The sequence below is a fragment of the Mastigoproctus giganteus genome, chromosome 8 (assembly GCF_048544385.1).
Source record: "Mastigoproctus giganteus isolate SK-2022 chromosome 8, ASM4854438v1, whole genome shotgun sequence".
Taxonomy (NCBI): Eukaryota; Metazoa; Arthropoda; class Arachnida; order Uropygi; family Thelyphonidae; genus Mastigoproctus; species Mastigoproctus giganteus.
In genome coordinates, this window is record NC_143582.1 from 38,965,615 (window position 1) to 38,985,944 (window position 20,330).

Consider the following 20,330-nt stretch of genomic DNA (forward strand, 5'->3'; position numbering starts at 1 on the left):
AAATATCGAATCAATAATTTAATCTGACAACAAAAAAAAACAGTGTCAATAAAATTCAAAAAGGGATTTTCGTTACTTTACTGGTAAAGAATCAAAGTACAGGCAATAGTCACGTGCTGCACGTGATTCTGACTTTTGCCGTACCCAAAGTACACGTTTTGTTGTGGGGGCTTGAGTGTTGCAATGGTTGAAGTTGTTTGGGACGGGATTTATTCGAAGTTCTGCTAAATTGTATACGTTTTTAATATATTTTAAATTAATATATAGTCTATATAAAATAAAATGAAAAACTTTACGTTGATTACCTGTTATAAATGGATGTTACGAATAATTTTACTTCTAGTGTATTGTTATATACGTTGTCATGCAGCTGATCTTAGGATAAATTCCAATAACTGTGTGTTTCAAATAGGCGAATACAAGTATGACTTGTCATCGTTAGATGGGTAAGGGATATTTTTTGTGGTGTTTAGTGAAGTTTATTATCTAAGTATTCATGTCATTATGACATGAATATTCTTCGTCGTTACGAAGCCAGAGATATGCCAGCTGTTTAAGTTGGGTACATCTCTTTACCGCGAGAGAACTTATTTTTGGAATTGTCAATCGTGCTTTATTCATAAAAAAAAAAAAAAAGAGAAACAATAGTGGATATATCACTCTTTGTTTTATATATTTGTTGTAAAATTACATAAAATTTCGTTGTTTCATAAAAATGTGTAGCTTTTTGGATTTTCGGGAGCAAGACAATCGTTTCTGGCTTCCTTAATGTAATTATTATGCTGAACTATATTTTTGAAACTGTCTCAGCAACCGTTGGATGGCAAGGCAGTTTAGTGCTTTTCTGATGAAGCAGCTAGTGGTTTGGAATTTTTCCAGAAACATTTCGAAAGGCTTTTTCAGAATGACAACAATGAATTCTACCCCGTCCCGCTCCCCATTGTGGGTTTATATATTTTTTTGTTGTCTCGAACTCGAAGTGAGTACTTGAACACTAATTATTCAGTTAACCTTATTTTCACATGAGTTTGCTCAATTTTTTTTTTTACTCTCGTTATGAAAATACAAATAATCTATATTGAAGTGTTTTTTTTTTAAATATGAAAATTCCTAAAGTAATTGAGAAATCAATAAACTGTCTAGAAACCATCCACCTGATCAACAATTACCAGTATGGATTTCGTCAGTGTTGATCCACTGGTGATATTCTGGCTTATTTTACTCATCTATGGACAAATTCAATGGATAAGTTTGGTCTGAAACTCAAGCAGTTGCCTTTGACCTTTCAAAGGCTTTTGATCATGTTTGGCATTTTCAAAATAAATTTTCATCTTATGGTTTGCCAACTGTTTTCTGTAATTGGGTTTCCAGTTTTCTCTCTGACTGCTCATTGTAGGCAATGGTAGATGACTGTCTGTCTTCTAACTTCTCCACTAATGCTGGTGTTTCCCAAGATTCAATTCTTTCTCCTACTTTTTTCCTCTTGTATGTTAATGACACCTTCCATTGACCGGAATCTATCCATAGTTTTTCTAGTGATAGTACATTACATTCCACCTTCCAGTTTGAGAAACCTTGCCCTGTGCAAACAGCTTCAACTTCTCACAAATCCATTACCAATTCCTTAAATGCTGATCTCCAGTGGGAAAAAAGATAACTTAGTTGATTTCATTCCTTCTAAAATTTAGTCCTGTCTTATATCTTACAAAAAAGAATTCTGCTTCTGTGCTTATTTTCTAAGACACTGATTTCCAGATAAGATCATACATTGCTCTTGGCATAAGCACATTACAAATATTGCTCCTCTGCATCTAAGAAACTGGGTTTTTGCTTTCGGGCATTACTTTTCTTCCAAACAGTTATTCACTCTGTACAAATTGCAAATCCACCCTACCATGGAATATTCTTTCCACATCTGGGGTGGCACCACCAAAACCTCACTCAGGCTTCTAGATTCCATTCAAAAGAGGGCAGTTAGGTGTTAATTAATGACTAATTTTGAACAGTGTCTCTCCGCTCACTGTCTCATGGATATTATGTTTCAGCATATTTGAAGGATATGCTGCATGCCTTTTCTATAGATATTTCCATGGGCACTGTTTTGAATTGGCTTCTCTCCCCTCTCTCTCTCTCTCAAAGCAGTCGGAACATGTGCTACATTATTTATTATCTTCCATTTTCTGGGACAACTTTCCTTCATACGTATTTCCTGAAAATTGCAATCTACAGAATTAAAGTCTAATGTCAACAAATACCTTCTTTCATCTTCTTGACCTTTAACTCATGCATAGTACTAAGAAGTACTATAGGTTCTAATAGCTCTCAGGTTTGGGGTTAAAAAAAAAAAAAAAAAAAAAACCCCTTCTGTACTGTTCGTAGCAGTGCTGCAAAGTATTGAAACAAAGTGGCAAGTATTTTGAAACATGTCATTGACGTTGCTCACATTTCTAAGTATGTCAGGAAGGTGCAGGTTTTCACTGTTACTAAAATATTAGGTTCATGTTTCACGAAGGGGCTTCCAACATGGAAATATTCATTGTGACTTTCATTGGAAATGTGACAGACAGCTCAAGCAGTAGTTATTACAAAAAGTTCCTGGACTAACCTTTTTTTTTTTTTTTTTTCAATAAATAACATTTAACAAATAAATAGTTGCAAAATAAATAAATGTGTAGGTATTTAAAAAAGGAATTAAGATGGCTTCCACTACTTCCCCAAGAAAATATACATGTCTCTCTAGTTTTATATTGGTAGATTTTTATAGATATTGAAAACGTGGCAACTCTAAGTTGCATATGCCCACTCTGTCAGTATCAGTTTTTGTTACCATTTGGAAAGTTCTGAATTTAAGATTTATTTGGGAATTTTTGAAGGATATTTCACTGAGATTTAAGTTATTCAGTTTGGTTCACAGGTATAGCATTTGTTCAACAAACAGAATGTAGAAGACAATAGAAAATCGCTGCTTCATTCTGTTTCCATAAGCATGTGAATGATTTTACTCAGATCACATTGGGATATTTTGCACAACTGCTGAGGGAAAGTAAGGGAGAGTGAAATGTTATTTAAGACTTTAGAATTAATAATGGTATATGATGCAAGAAAGCAAGCTTGTACAGCATCAGCCAAAAACAAAATCCTTTCTATTTGCTCCAAAACTTTTAAATAAATTCTTCCTTGAATTTATTTAAGCTATCAACTTCCACAACAACAACAGATAGAAGTTTGTTCCAGCAATCAACGACATGCTGGCTATAGGCAAATTTCTGCACATCTATAACTGTCTATCCTCAATTTGAATTTATGCTCCCTCAGGTGTGTAATCTGAGCAACAGGAAGAATTCACTCAGTATTGAGCTTGCTCAAACCATTCAAGGCCTTATACACCTCAATCAGATCACCTTGCACGTGCCTAGTCTCCAGCTGCTGCAGTTTGGAGAATTTAAGCCTTTCCTGGAATGACTACCCTTCTCTGTAGTCATTCCAGCAACTCTGCATCCTAAAATGAGGCCTTCAGACCTGTACACAGTACTCAAGGTGTGGCCTGACCATTGTCGTATGCAAATGGGATAATAATCTCCTTATCCCTTTAGAAAATTCCTGTATATCATTGACAAGACCCGTGATCTGCTCTGGCAGCCTTTCCACACTGCTCTGAAAACTTCATATCTGATTGCACAATTACCCCCAGTTCTTTTTCTTTCTCCACTATCCTGAATCCCAACGAAATGGACAAACTGTTACTGCCACTCAGGTGCAGTACTTTGTATTTGTCAATGTTAAACTTCAAACTGTTGCAGTAGCATACTGATGTTAACAACCCTGCCAGCCTTTGTATTGTCTGCAAACTTGGATATTAAGTCAGATATACATTCATCAATATCATTGATAAATATAGAAAACAACAATTGACCCAACACTGAACACTGGGGGAGTTCACTAATAACATTAGTCTACAAAGAGCAGTGACCATTGATTACCACTCTGTCTTATTATTATTGTTAATGTAATGTAGAAGTGAGGCATAGCGGAAGAAGATAAGCCAGTTCAATGTCAGAGACTAGTTAGGAGTGACGTAAGCATTTGTCTCACATTTTCATTACCAATCAGTTTTATTTCAGTCCAAAAAAGTTAGCAGGTGCGTCCAAAGATGTTTTCACATCAAAAACACTCATCGCTACAAAAACAGCAAAATGAAATGAGCTACCAACATTTTGCACATCTCGGAAGCTATCGTAATGTGCAGAAGTTATTAATCTAGATATTTTACCATTGTTTAGCAAAGTTGAAGAATAGCAATTTTTTTCTTGTCCGGAATGTAATTAATTTTACTAATAGGCCGAGCTGTGGGAACAGAGAATGTTTTCCGATTCTATAGATAGGATTTGCTTAGCAATTCGTGGCTTGGGTGGGGGAGGGCTTCTTCTAATAGCTAAAAAACATGCAATATATAGGACCCTTTTGAGAGAGTAATCTTTGTGCAAACCAGCAGATTTTTCCATACACAACAGTTGTTGCAGTAAAAACAAAACAAAATAAAAAAAAAATAATAAATAATAATAAATAAATAAAATTTAAAATCTTTTTTTTAATTGAATATATTGTCCTGCAGCTCGGAAAAAAAATGCAAACTTGCTGTTGTACGTAGCACCATTTGATACCTGATCCTGCATTTTTCATGTTTGCATGATAATTAGAGAATTTTTCTTGAAATTTTGTTATGTCAGATACTTATTTAAGAATATACAAAGAAATTTACTTTTATTCTGTCTCATAGGAATTCTTTTTATCATACTCTCCTATAATATTTAGCGGAAGATAATTTAAAACCCAAAATGTGTTCCTCACCATTAGCCCATGAATGATTCAATATCCCAGGATCGCAGCCGAAGACTCCCAACCCAACCCCAGAAATAGCAAACCCCATACAACTTCTAGTGATGGAACATATTATGTCAGAAACGTGGCATTAAAAATATACGTTAAAATATGATAAAATTGCGATAATAAAAATATAATCTACTAAATTTCCTCCCTGAAGTAGACCAAAACTTTTGACGTTTGTCATACTCACAGGTTGGAATAAAACTGATGAATGTATGTGTTATAATATTAATGGGAGATTAATTGTTAATACACATGCATTCGAACGACCACAAAATGGAAATAAGAAAAAGGTCGGTGGATGTTAATAGAATTACTGTGGATTTTCATCTCCAAAGTTTCAACTAATAATTTTATATAATTGTGCTGGATATTAAGTATTTTAGCTTCATTAAAAAGAAAAGTGTGATTTTTGTTTACAGCGTGAAATGCTAATTCCGAAGCATTGGTACGCAGTGCCCATGAACAGATGCTTTATCCCCAGGGGCTCACATATGGTGAGTATGGGCTTGGCACACTCAGGGTCCTGAGCTGGATATCATCATTCTTTTTTTTTTTCTTGGTGATTTCTTTCTCTCTCTCTCTCTCTCTCTCAGGGTAACTTGGGAATTTTTTTTTTTTGACTGGTGCAGCATAAGTCTCAGGCTTCCATGCACCATATAGCTAATAATAATAATCTCAGATGCCTTTCTTATGTTTAATTTCAACAATTTCTCCTCCACTTTGCTCTCAGTTATTACAAAATTATTAAGCACCCTCTTACAGTTTGACACACTTCTGGCATTTTCCTCCCTTAATAACTCCTCATGTGTGAATGTAGATGCAAAATACTGATTCAGATTATCAGCTATCTGAGCAGGATCATCAACAGTCAAACCGTCGATATCAAGTGGACCAATCTGATTCATCCCCTTCCTTCTAGAGTTTACATAAGTAAAGAAGTCTTTGCTGTTTATCTTTGTATCCTTTGCTAAAGACCCCTCATAATCTGCCTTTGCTTACCTAACCTCCTTTGTGACTTTATTACAGACTAGCTTATATCTACCATAGGCTTCTGTGTCACCTCATAATTTATATGCATCCCATGCATTTTCCTTCTCTACCAACAGTCTCATTAGGTCATCTGACATCGATTTAGGCCTAAACCCTGAACAGTATTTCTTAGTTGGTATGAAAAGCATAGTAGCTTACAAGATTAATTCCCTGAATGCTTCCCATTTAGAATTTACTGATGCTTAATGCATGAATAATTACTGCTGATAATCAAATCAAGAGTATTACTCCCTCTCTTTGACTCTTGAACATGCTACTGTAGAAAACAGCTAATAAATCCACAAATGTGCTGGTGGCAAACACACAAGTTCCAGTCAATATCTGGGAAGTTAAAATTCCTTATTATAAGACATTCTGATTTACTGGCCTACTTGGTGCCTCTGTAGCCAAGCGGGCAGGAGTGGCAGTGCATAGCACACGCTTCTTGATTAGACCAGGGTTCGAGCCTGTGACCACCAAATACGGAGGATGCGGAAAGGTCCGGGAATGACCACTCATATCCTGGAGCAATATGGACTTAGTTGCTAATGCTCCTAAAAACCAAATAACAACAGCAACTGGCCTAATCCATTTCTCTGTACAGTTGTTCATTGTACTCATCAGAGTCATTAGACCTAGAACACACCCCTACTCCCATTTTTGACTTTTCCAGTGCTTAAGTCACACCAAACTGACTCAACACACATCAATAGGATGCACTGCCTTAGATTTTGTTTCTTAACTAACAGCATAACTCCTCCTTCCTATTCTTTGTGTCCTTTCTGTTCACATTGTACTTCCCCAATTCCAATTCTGCATTCCTTATATCTGTGTGACACCTCATCTCTGATATTCCAACGTTAGCCACCTTTGATGTCTTGACTAGAACTTTAAATTAATCAAATTTATGTACTGTACTCCTAGCATTATTGTACATGCTAGTATACTTGCACCTATTCTTACTCTTAGTTACCCTAACACAGCCTATGTGTTTACTTGTTCCATGATGACTCCCAGCATTTCTTTAAATCCCCAGCACCTTGCTTTCCAGGCTGCTGCTCATTCCAGTAGAAGCACTGCAAGAATCACTTTCACCTCTGCCTGTGGCTACTGTTAATGTATTAGTCTGTGAATCCCCTCCTCCAAGCTAGCAGTTTTCCAACCCACCTAATGCTGTCTTGATAGCATCAACAAATATTCTTGCACCCGTTCTATTTAAGTCTGTCCCATCCATGTAGAAGCAGTCTTTCCTCTTAACCATTAGATACCATGCAGAGAAAACCTCTACTCCAAGAGCCTTGCACAACCTCTCTATGGCCAAATCGATTGACAAGGCATTTATTATATACTCCCTCCTATCATGTCTGGTCAGAATTGCAAACACTTTCAAATTTAACCATAACTCACGACTTTTTTTCAACATTGACCTGTACTTGTTAAGTAATTCCACAGATCTCCTACTTTTAATTCTACAACACCATAAACTTTTGCCCCTGGCAGACCTAGCCTGGTCTTATTCCACCTATCCTTTTTGCACAAGATATTTCCTGTTTCCTTGACAATAGAGTCACCGACAATAACTAGCTACTGTGGGGCCAGTGCATTCTGCCTTGAAGATTGCTGCTGTTTTGCCTGATGTACAAGAGTTAGCCCTGGGGTTGAATTGGGCTGCTGTAAGCTTGATGGGCCCCATTTTAAATTTCTTTGAATGCATCTATGTCAGAGAGCCACCAGTTTAATATATTTGATCTATAGGGTGAATTATTAGCATTAGTAAAGGCATATGATGCAAGAAAGCAAGCTTATGTAGCATCAGCCAAAAAAAAAAAAAAAAACCCGCTCCCATTTCACCCCTCCCTTCGTTCCAAATACCTGTCCAGCCCAGCCTTAAATTTATTTAGGTTATCAACTTCCACAACAAAAGATGGAAGTCTGTTCCACCAATCAACTACCCACTGACTAAAAGCAAACTTCTGCACATCTATCCTACAACTGTCTTTCCTCAATTTGAATTTATGCCCTCTTAGGTGATTATTCTGAGCAAGAGGAAGAATCCCATCAGCATTGAGCATGCTCAACCCATTCAAGGCTTTATACACCTCAATCAGATCACCTCTCAGGTGCCTAGTCTTCAAACACTGTAGTCTGCAAAACTTAAGTCTTTTTTCATAAGAGCAACCCTTTGTTTCATTCACTAATCTTATTGCCCTTCTCTGTACTCGTTCCAACAGCTCTTCATCCTTAAAATGAGGCCTCCAAATCTGTATACAGTACTCAAGGTGTGGCCTGACCATTGCCTTATACAAGGGGATAATCACCTCCTTATCCCTGCTAGAGAAATTCCTGTTTATCATTGACAAGACACCATGAGCTACTCTTGCAGACCATCTGCACTGCTCAGAAAACTTCATATCTGCTTGCACAATTACCCCCAGGTTCTTTTCATTCTCTACCACTGTCAGTGTAGTACCACACAGTTGATACGCTCCTCTGGGGTTACTTCTGCCCATATGCAGTACTTTGCATTTGTCAAAATTAAACTTCAGTTGCCACCCATCTGCTTAACTTTTATAGATCCTGTTGCAGCAGCGTACTGTCATTAGTGTCCTTAACAACCCTGCCAACCTTCGTATCATCTGAAAACTTGGACATTAAGCCTGATATACCATCATCAATATCATTTATAAATACAGAAAACAACAATCGACCCAACACTGAACCCTGTTTATTTGTTTATTTTGGTTTTTAGGAGCATTAGCAACTAAGGCCGTATTGCTCCTGGAATATGCGGTGGTCATTCCCTGACCTTTCCGCATCCTCCGTATTTGGTGGTGACAGGCTCGATCCCTGGTCTAATCAAGAAGCGTGTGCTATGCACTGCTGCTCCTTCCCACCTGGCTACAGAGGCGCCACTGAACCCTGAGGGACTCCAGTAATAACATTAGTCCACGAAGAGCAGTGTCCATTGATTACCACTCTGTCTTCTCTCACTCAACCATCCCTTTATCCATAGCAGCAATTTGCCTCTAATGCCACACTGCTCCAATTTGTGCAGCAGTCGTCCATGTGCAGCAGTATCAAAAGCCTTTCTAAGATCCAAATTTATGATATCAAAGTTATTCCCTTCATCCAGTTCCTTTGTGACCACATCATAGTATCCAATCAAATTGGTTAGACAAGACTTCCCCTTAACAAAACCATGCTGTGCCAGAGCTATGACTGAAACCTTGTCTAGATGATCCTGCAGTGCTTTTTTAACTAGTGCCTCCATTAATTTCACTGGAACAGAAGTTAAACTAACAGGTCTATAATTACTTATGTCACCCTTTGATCCTCCTTTGCCGACCAGGCTAGCCAGGTAGGTAAGGTGCCTGCCTGGCAACCCAAAGGTCGCGGGTTCGATTCCCGCCTCGGGCTTGGATCACAGTAAAATGCAAAAACTTTGGGAGGTGCAATATGGCCATAGAAGCTGATGCGCCAACAACTAATAAAAAAAAAAAAAAAAAAGATCCTCCTTTGTGAATTGGTCACATTTGCACATCTCCAGTCCATGGGTACCTCCCCTGAGTCCAAGGAATCTCTTATAATTATGGCTAAGGGCTTGCTTACTTCCTTTGCTGCTTCCTTTAATAGGACTGTGTATTTTTTATGTTTATCTTCAACAATTTCTCCTCCACTTTCCTCTCAGTTATTACAAAATCATCTAGCTCACTGCCAGAGCTTAATTGGCATTCTCCTCCCTAAATAACTCATGTATGAATGTAGATGTAAAATACTCATTTAGTTTGTTAGCCACCTGAGCAGGATCATCAATTGAACCATCAATATTCAGTGGACCAATCTAATTCATCTCTTTCCTTCTAGAGTTTACATAGGTAAAGAACTGCTTTACTGTTTTTCTTTGCATCCTTTGCCAAAGATTTCTCATAATCTGCCTTTGTCTGCCTAATCTCTTTTGTGGCTTGATTAAAGACCAGCTTATATCTATCATAGGCTTCCATGTCACCCATTAATTTATATGTATCCCATGCATTTTTCTTCTCTGCCACATGTCTCATTAGTTCATCTGACATCCATTTAGGCCTAAACGTTGAACAATATTTCTTAGTTGGTAGGTAAAGCCTAGTAGCTTCCAAGATTATTGAATGCTTCCCATTTTTTTTAATTTGCTGTTGGTAACATCATCAGTTGGTCCCACTGTATAGAATTTAAATACTCTTTATGAAATCAAAAACCCTTCCCTTTACCCCTGATGGTAGTTACCTCTTTGAGTAAATCTGAGCACACTGTGATCACTGCCACCTAGTGGTTCCTTTATCTGCAGATTCTTAATGCATGAAGAATCACTACTGATGATCAGATAAAGAGTATTACTCTCTCTAGTTACCTCTCAAACATGCCGATGTAGAAAACATATTGTTTTCTACATCATTACAAAGAATTATGTTGAACCCATATGAGGTGCCACCCAAAAGTTCCCGAAATCTGTTTGTAAAATAAATTAGACTCGGCCTGTGTCTTATTCACCACTGTCACCTTTGAAGTAGTCCTCTTGAGAGAGTAAACAGATTCCAGCACTTCTCTCACTATTTGAATGCATCCTGGAAATTCTTCTTCATTATAGTGTTCAGCCTCACCTGCAATTTGGTTTGGATATCCTCTAAGCTGTCAAATCTTTGACCCTTCAGCTTGATTTCAATTCTTGGGAAGAGGAAGAAGTTGCAGGGGGCTAAGTCTGATGAATAAGAGGGGTGATGGATGGCTGCCATGTTGTTGGATGCCAGAAACTGTGCAACAGTGAGAGATGTGTGGGCCAGCACGTTGTCATGATGAAGAAACCAGTTCTTTGTGCACCACTTCTCTGGACATTTCCTCCTGACTGCTTCCCTTTGCCTCAGGACATCACAGTAGAACTTTGCATTGACAGGCTGGCCAGGAGGAACAAATTCCTTGTGGATAATTCCGTCAATGTCCAAAAAACAGATCAGCATGGACTTCACATTACTCTTTGCTTGTCAGGCTTTTTTTTGGTCTGGGTGATGATAGGCTCTTCCACTGGAATGATCATTGCTTGGTTTCTGGCTCATACTTGTATACCCAACTCTTGTTGCTGGCGATGACCATAGAAAGGAAGTTTTGATCACTCCTGGCCTGTTCTTGAAGGTCTCTGCAAACTTTCATGCGATGTTGCTTTTGTCTTCACTCAGTAACCATGGCACGAACTTGGCCGCAATCCTTCTCATGTTCAACTTGTTTCACAAAATCTGCTGACACTTGCTGTACGATAGTCTTACAATGCCACAGATGTTGTGGATGGTCTGCCTGTGATCTTCACAGATTGCTGCCCAAACTTTTGTGACATTTTCCGGGGTGGTGCTCGATGATGGACACCTAGAGCTATCGTCGTCATCAATCGACATTCAATCATTTTTAAAATGGTTAAACTAGTAGTAGGTCTGCTTCTGGCTTAAAGCAGTGTCACCAAAAGCTTGTATGAACTTTTTATGGGTTTCTGCTGCTGTATCATTAAGAAGGAAACAGAACTGGATACAAGCACGTTGCTCTCTCACATCAGCCATTGCAACAATCGCAAACTACGCAAAACACACCGCCGAAGAACTGCATAAATATTCAGTGATTCTATCCGGCCCGACTCCATGTGGCACATGGATTCACAAAGGATGCATGCTGCGTTACCTAGCACTACAAGTCCGTACTAGATGTAGTTCCCGTGCCACATTCAAATTTTGGAAACATTTGGGTAGCAGCTTTGTGTTGTGTACTGTCTGTTTTAATTTATTTCAATTATTGCATCTTATATCATTGACCATTTTGATATGATAGGTTTCCTCAATAAAAAAATTATGCTTTGTGTCACAAATATCAATTACTATGGCATGATCATAATTACCATGGCATATTATGATCATGCCATAGTAATTACGCAGTGCCAAATTTTTAGACTTGGCAATTGCAGATCACGTTTGGCAAGAGACTACATTAACCCTTGGGTATTTTCAGATTGTAAGTTGCTCCTCCGGTTCCAAACACTTTCAGTGTTTGGAAGCTGTTTACATCCATCAGAACAGACGTTACATAAGCTGAGAGGGTAGTAGGATGTAGCTAGTCCTGAAGATTATTATGCATTGCCCATTGATGGAGGAGTAGGAGAGGGAGGGAACAACAAGCATTGTTAATGGTGAATAACTGTTCTTTTCTTCGTGGGTTTTGATTGTATAACTCCTGCAGTGGAAAGGATTAAGTTTGATTTGCACTTTACTGTATAATGTACATACTGCGTCATTTTTAACAGCACCATCATTTTAATATTGAAATATTTTAATACTAGTGTATTTTCAATACATGCATATACACATCTAGCAATAGTGTCCATATTGTACTTTTACACTTTGTTGGTAATGGTTTTTTAAGTTTTTGCTCTGACCTGACCAGACTGATACTGGCAGTACTGTTGCTGCTGGAGGTAGGTGGGGGGGGATGTCTTTATATAATATTCAGCATGCTACTTAAGTGAATTTGCATGTGCATGGGTCTTTTCTGCAGTTATTTAGTTTAATTTTTAGTAATTTAATTAAATTACTTAGTTATGCATTTGAATTATATATGCAGCACTGGCTGATCATTGTTTGACCATCATTCTTGAGGGTCAAACAATGATCTCTTGCCACAAATTCCTGAACTTTTCAACTCTGTCCTCATTTTGAGAGGTTGATGGATGGCCACTTCTTGAGTTATTGCGAACATCTTTGAACCACTTTTACCATTCAAATATATTGGTAAACAGTTTTTAACAAAAAAAAAAAGTTTTTATAAACAGTTTTTAATATTTCACATATTTCTGTTGCAGATTTTCCCAGTTTAAAGCAAAATTTGATATTCATTTGTTGCTCCAATGCAAGATTGTGACATGGAACATTAATGCTACTAAGAAAACTGGTTTTTGTTTGCAATAATGTCAGCATACTGGACAATCTCTCTGACATCATCTGTTGGAGTAAGTTTGAACTATGACATACCACTTCTGTTTGTTTTCAAACTCATTGAACATGATTGCAACTGCACCAGTCCAGGAACTTGATTCATTTTGTATGGGAGTGTAGATCTAGAAAAATAAGGACACTATATAGATGTCTCTGCTGACTTCGGTATTGGATAGACCACAGCTGGCACTGGTACAGTATAGGCATTGTACAGTAATGAGTAAAGATTTATATCTGAAAAAGCATGAAAGATGAAAGGGACTGATGTGGTATGGACACAATATAGTAATGTGTAAAATGACATACTATTTTTGTGTTGGTCCTGCAATTCTGGGGCTCTCATGGACCTTCTGTTGCACTTCTATGCCCACAATAGCAGTTTTAATGTTTTTGGCTGAGTAAGGCAAGCATGCACTGCCAAAAGGTTATACTTGAACTTATATTTGAAACATTTGGCTTACTCAGCCAATTTTTCATAAATATTCATTCACAGCCATTCATAAATACTCAATTTTTTTATCATATTCTCATTTTAATTTAATTAATAAATACATCTAAACAGATCTGTTTAGACTCTTATCGTATTCAACATTTTATTATTATTTTATATTATAACATGTCTACTTAACTGTTTTTGATGTTTTTAAGAAATATATTTGGTAACAAACAGCTCAAATTTTGAATGTTTCCACCCAGTACATTTTTATATGTATAGTTTCCACAGACAATTATTCAAAGAAAGAGACAGTTTTGAGCAGTTTTTATTCATAATTTTTTTTTTATTATGCATTTCAGTAAGCCATGGCAAGTGAATGCCATGGTAAATAGCAGTCAGCAGCAATACTTCATCAGTTTCTGTCGTGCAATAAATTCTTCATTGAATCCGACAACATTGGCAGCAGCTGTTTTAGAACATAGAGATGGTAAAGTTTTAGGCATTTATAACCCAGAGAAATACCAGTTTAAAAGAATTAGGGATAAGCTGTTGCTCTCTATTGAGGGTTCTTCATGTGCAGATAAAGGTCTTAAACTTGAAACAGTGTTTTGGTTATCTTGCGGAAAAACATTGGTAAGTACTTTTTATGTTGTGTACTGTCTGTTTTAATTTTTTTCAATTATTGCATCTTATATCATTGACCATTTTGATATGATAGGTTGCCTCAATGAAAAAATTGCTTTGTGTCACAAATATCAAAATGTAAATCTGAATATTTAATTTCTGATTTAAACATTCATTATGCCAACTCTCTGACATTGAGAGTCTTTGTAATCATTACTGTAACCCAGTGAGAGACAGTAAGAGACAAATATTATGTGGTTTGATTTCATATGATTTATTTTCACTTGGTTTGCTGTAAATGTATGAGTGCATCCCCCACTTCTAGTGAAGGTGTCTTCAATTGACCCATGTTATTGTATTTTAAAATTTTTCCCATTCTTAATCAGCCACATTATGCTGACTTTATGTAAACAGACTTGCTGTGCATAAAATGTATCAAAAATCTAATAAATACAATGGAATTATAAGTCCATAAGTATACTGTGTTTTCCAGTTAGTACTACTACAACATCTACTCTAATTCTCTTTTCAGTTTCTTGTAATATTATAAATGATATGACAAAATCAAAAACTCTAACCCAAGTTCTTATTTCTATGTAACAGCAGGCGGTTGCTTTGTTTTTCTGCTTTCCAACTGCCTTATGTTTTGGTTTTGTGGAATTTACTAAAAATATTATAGTTGCAACACTCGAATCAAACTCAATTTAAGTGCTTAAAGCCAATAGTGCATTATTTGCTCTTGCAAATAATGCACTATTGACTTCAGAATTGTTTTGAATTTTCTTCCATATCCCAGGTGTTTGTGTGTTTCATGAATTAATTTCAGGGGATAAAAAAAGCACTGTTACATTACTGGAAAAAAAATGGTTGTTTTCTAGAGTAAACTTATTAGTTTGATAACACTGTTCCATGGTGAAACAGGTGACTTATTTTTCACATTGCACATAGAGTGACATGGGAAATAAAATTCATTAAATAAAACTGTGGGGAAAATAAAAGAATCATAGATTTTTGATATTACACATAGTGTTGACTAAATGTTTTGCTTAACTGCTAACAGTAATACCAGATGAGTTTTTCTGTATTTATATAATGTGTGGTTTGTAGAATAAATAGTGTCTGTGAAAACGAAATGAAAAGTACATAAGGTGCCAGAACTAAGAGAAGTTTAAGGGATAGTAGGAAGTGAAGTAGAAGTTAAACAAGTGAAAGAATTTGAAAAACCTAGTGCAGAAATGAACTGGAACTGAGGGGAAAAAAAAAAACAAACACTATCTTCAGATATGGGAGGGCAATTTTAGCAAGAGGTCGAATAGGTGCCTCCGTAGCCAGGTGGGCAGGAGTGGCAGTGCACGCTTCTTGATAAGACCAGGGTTCGAGCCTGTGACCACCAAATACAGAGGATGTGGAAAGGTCAGGGAATGACCACTGCATATTCCCGGAGCAATATGGCCTTAGTTGCTAATGCTCCAAAAAAAAAAAAAAAAAAAAAAAAAAAAAAAACCCCAAATAACAATAAGAGGTTGAATCAAGGGATGGCAAATTGCAGAATCAGAATATAGTAGATGAAAATATGATAAATAGCCAGGAATTCATTAGTAATCACTGTTCATGACTTCTGTTTAAGGTTCCTTTTCGGAATGAGATTACTCTTGCTTTATTGTCTTAAGTTTTTCACACATTTAGTTTGAATTCATCCTTTTTGGAATCCTGTACATATGGCTCATTTTTTCCTGGACTTGTTAAGTGTCTCTTCCCTGATTACAACCACTAGGTTTGGCACTTTGCTTCTCTGACACTGGTCTCTGATCTACTGTCTGTAGCCCTGCATCATTTAACCAGGCCTTTTATTTGGTGAATAAATTTTATCATTGGATACCAAAATTCTTCTTTCTTCAAGATTTTTAATTCTGTTTCCATCAAAAGTTTTTTGCCTGCCAATTTTTTTGTCACGCTCTTCTATGGATTAACTAAACCTCCAATCAACCACAGATGTGCCTGATTATGCTTTTCTCTTTCTACTGCGGTTTGTCATCTTGGAAGTTTAGAGCCATAATCTATAAACCCTGTTATCTGATCATCTAAATTTTACCGGATTTTTATCTCCCGTAGTTCGGAATTATTCTTGTTCTATTTTCTGTTTCACATGTTCCTTCACATTATGGTATGTCCGTAGCCTTCTGTCTGACGTTTCACGTTTTTAGGCCATCTTTCCCAAAATTTTTTTCAACGATAGAGGTCATCCCTATCTGTTTCTCAAAATCTATAAAACTCGGTGACTTGTCATTGTTTCTCCCTTTTGCATCTTGGCTGTGTACGTCACTCCTCCGCTCTACTTAATGACTCCAGGTAACTTTTCGTTTTGGTTTCTATTTCCCTTCTCTACAAGCCTATGATATTAACACCCAATTTTTACTAAACTTGCTTATACCAGAACCCTTTCTTTTAGGTTGGGCCTTACACACCCAGTAAGTTCAGTATTTTTAATGACTTTTTCTACACTCTTTTTATATTTTTTTCCCATTTGTAAAACTCTTAGTGCAATAAGAGGGTGATAAGAATGCTCAGTCTGTTCTCAATTTTTGCCTTCTTTTGAACATCTTTTCTCCTTTCCCCTCCCCTGGAATTTACCATTCCCTATACCATTAGCTTGTCCATACTGACGACTGATATTCTATCTCCCCCCCACCCTTTTCATTCTTTTTGTTTCTTTTTTTTCCACCATTTATGATCTGCACTGGTCTGCAGATCAGTGCAGACCAGCGTACGTTTGCTCTGCAAACATATACATGTTTGCAGAGCAACATGTATATGTTGCTCTACAAAATATGATATTATGTCATGCTACTTGTTTTCCAAGTTAAAAACTTCTTAGTGTGTATTTTGTTTTTATCGCTTTAGTATTTTTTATCATTTTTCAGTATGTTTTATTTCTATCTGGCTTAGCTTCCAATCTTTTTTAAGTTTCCATATATTGTACTTTATTTTTCACTGCATTTTAATAAAGTTTTATTTTATATTTTTGCATTTCGATGCTAGTTGCAAGATTTGTTTCAGTATGCTTATTCCCAATGCATAAGGCCTTTTTGCTAACAGTTTTTGATAATTTTATTCAGCTGTACAAGGGTTGAGGAATTTTCATTACATTAGTCACAATACAATTTGATTTAGTAGAGGGGCTGGAAGTTAATCAAATGTGAAGTGGCCACATATGCTCAAGCTAGTGCAAGTTTGTCACATTCATTTCTATTTAAATTATGCAGTTTGTCACTATTTCTATTTATAAATCTCTGTACAGCTCCAAAGATACTATGCTAAACTACAGTGCTATAGTGATTTTTTTCTAAGCAAAAACTTTCAAGTATTCACATACTTTATTAACTTATAAGGCTCCTCAAATGCAATCCACCTCCACTGCATATTACAATAAATATCATTTATTCAAAATTTAATAATTTTTTAAACATTAAATTTTGTTGTAGGACATATCTTAGATAAATCTTATAGTTATCCCAGAAGTCATGCATTTTTGGGAGTGAATGCTTTATTTATTTGTTTTATTTTTTTGGAACACATACTATAATTTTTATCATTATCCTATAGGAAAATTACATCCAGCTTAAATTTTGCATTATAAACTACTTTTCAGAAATGCATGTTTGTAAATCAGGAGGGTACTTATCTAGTTGTCTTCACTTATGCCAAAGTGAAGACAACTAGATAATAAATAACTAAGTTTATATATATATAGTAGTCATATATAACAGTTAAGAAGCAAAATAAACAGAAAAAGGAAAGTAACACAAGTTATAGTATGTCTAATGCTCCAAAACGTGCAGTGCAGCAGTAGAGGAAGCAAAAGGATATAAATAATGTGTGGTTTGTAGAATAAATAAATTGTCTGTGAAAATGTAAATGAAAAGTATACAAGGTGCCGGAACTAAGAGAAGTTTAAGGAATAGCTTAAATTATCTTTTATCTTAATACTAGTAGACAAGGTAGTCCCTACACAGTGTAAAAATGTAAATTAAAATAAATACAAATATACAAAAGTGTAATGTGAAATATGATACAAATGTATGTGAAGTGCGGCTCTGTGGAAGTAGGATGACATACATTTGTCACATATTTCTGCATGTCTTTATATAGTGATACAACATACCATATTGGTTTGTGTGTAGTGCCCTGGCAGGAAGATGCTGTTAGTGGTTTCCAGAGTTAAATCTGTTATTGCCCTGCTTCCCTGTACAGATTCTGTATATTGGATCACATACCCAGATTGTGGGGTGTGTTGTATTGGTGAGTGAGATTGTAGGTTTTGTGATCACACCTTGAAGTATGAGGGAGGAGCTATTTGTCAAGCCAAATTTGCCTGCTCTGCTGTTACTGAGTATTATTTGTTTGAGCAGCATATGTCATTGGTTTGAGTAGCAGTTAAATGTGTAACCCCTGTTTCAGTGTTGAAATTTTGGATCATGTACATTATTCTCATCATTGCAGTTGTGGAACTTGCATGCACCCTATTTTTGGAAGTGGTTACTTTACAGCATGATGTGAGATGGCAAGCTTATGTGGCAAATGTATCCTATTTCCACAGAGTCTGAAGGCTAATGTTATGTCTCTCCCTACACTTTTTCTTTCTTTTCTTTTTATTTTTATAATTTTTTGTTCTTCACCATTCATGAGCTGCATTGGTCTGTTGTAGCATGTGTATATATTGCTCTACCAAATATAAAGACACTATGTCAGACTGCATGGCTTCTAAGTTGATAACAGTGGTTGGAGAAGTTGATAACATAATAACAGTGCAAATCACTCTGAAAGCTTCTTAGTTTATATTTGTTTTTATTTCTTTTAATACTTTTAGCATTTATCTGTGTATTTTACTTCCATCTGTCTTAGCTCCTATTTTTTATAAAGTTTCCTTATATTTTGCTGTATTTTTCACTGTATTTTAATAAAGTTTAATTTATATTTTTATATTTAATCAGTGGTTATAAGATTTGTTTCGGTATATATCAAAAACTATTTATCACTGTAAACACAAATTGACTTTGGAAATAATAGCAAACAGTTCTCCCAGGCAATAAACTAAATTATTCTAAACATATCACTTTTATGTAATTGGAGATACTTTTGATATATTGCACTTTCATCATGTGTGCTTAATAGTACATTTCACTAAAAATATTTTTTAAATAGGATGCTATATTTAATTGCATGTACAGTTATGATAAATTTTAAATATTATATGTTATATAAAGCACATAAAAGCTGAACATGTTTTATTTCATCCATCTTACTTTCAAGAGGTAATGATTTATGAAGTCTCAGAAAAGTTTGTATGATTGACATATAAGTTGATAAATCATTGTCTGGTGTCACAATTTTTTTTTTTTTTTTTTTTTTTTAAGATTGAAAGTTCATAAACTGGGAGTTACTGTACAGTAAAAGCTCTGTATTCCTAAGGGTATTGTATACAAGTAAACTTCTGTTAATACAAAAAGGATTTCGTTATAAAAATAAAAAAAAATATGAGTTTTGTTCTGCTTCCATTTCATCCAAAAAACTGCCCTTAACTTCAGTATTATTTGAAGATAGTAATTTTAAAAGCACTGGGCAAGGAAAAATGAGAGTGTGTGTTATAGGCCTAATGAATCTGATGAGTATAATGAGCAAATTGTGCAGAGAAATAGTGGACCAGTAAATCGGAGTGGCTTGTAATGGGGAATTTTAATTTCTCAGAGATTGACTGGAATTTGTGGGTTGGTCACTCACATACAAGTCTTTTGTGGATTTATTGGATGATTGTTTTCTACAGCAGCATGTTTGGGAGGCAAATAGAGGGAGTAATACTCTTGATCTGATTATCAGTAGTGATTCTTCATGCATTAAGAATCTGCAGATAAAGGAACCACTAGGTGGCAATGATCATAGTGTGCTGAAGTGGGATTTACTCAAAGAGGTAACTACCATCAGGGGTAAAGGGAAGGGTGTTTGCTTTCATAAAGGTGACTACGGTGGTCTGAGACAGTATTTAAATTCTATACAGTGGGATCAACTGATGATGTTACCAACAGCAAATTCAAAATGGGCAGCATTCAAAGAAATAATCTTAGATGCCTCTAGGCTTTTCATACCAACTAAGAAATATTGTTCAAGATTCAGGCCTAAATGGATGTCAGATGAACTAATTAGACATGTGGCAGAGGAGAAAAATGCATGGGATACATATAAATAATAGTGGAGGAGAAATTGTTGAAATTAAACATAAGAAAGGCACCTGGGATGGATGGAATCTATCCAGTTATATTAAAGGAGGCAGCAAAGGAAATGAGCAAACCCTTAGCCAT

The 20,330-nt window shown here is 36.0% G+C and overlaps 1 protein-coding gene across 3 annotated transcripts in view; it reads left to right on the forward strand.

The window, feature by feature from the left end:
* The first annotated feature begins 212 nt into the window (after positions 1-212).
* Positions 213-20,330, forward strand: part of Lerp (lysosomal enzyme receptor protein) — a 441,548-nt gene continuing 421,430 nt past the window's right edge. For all 3 annotated transcript variants that reach the window (XM_090379899.1, XM_090379900.1, XM_090379901.1), the window contains exons 1-2: positions 213-446; positions 13,713-13,986. In XM_090379899.1, the coding sequence (XP_090236025.1) occupies positions 283-446; positions 13,713-13,986 (438 nt within the window). In that variant the 5' untranslated portion in view covers positions 213-282. The remainder of the gene's footprint in view (positions 447-13,712; positions 13,987-20,330) is intronic.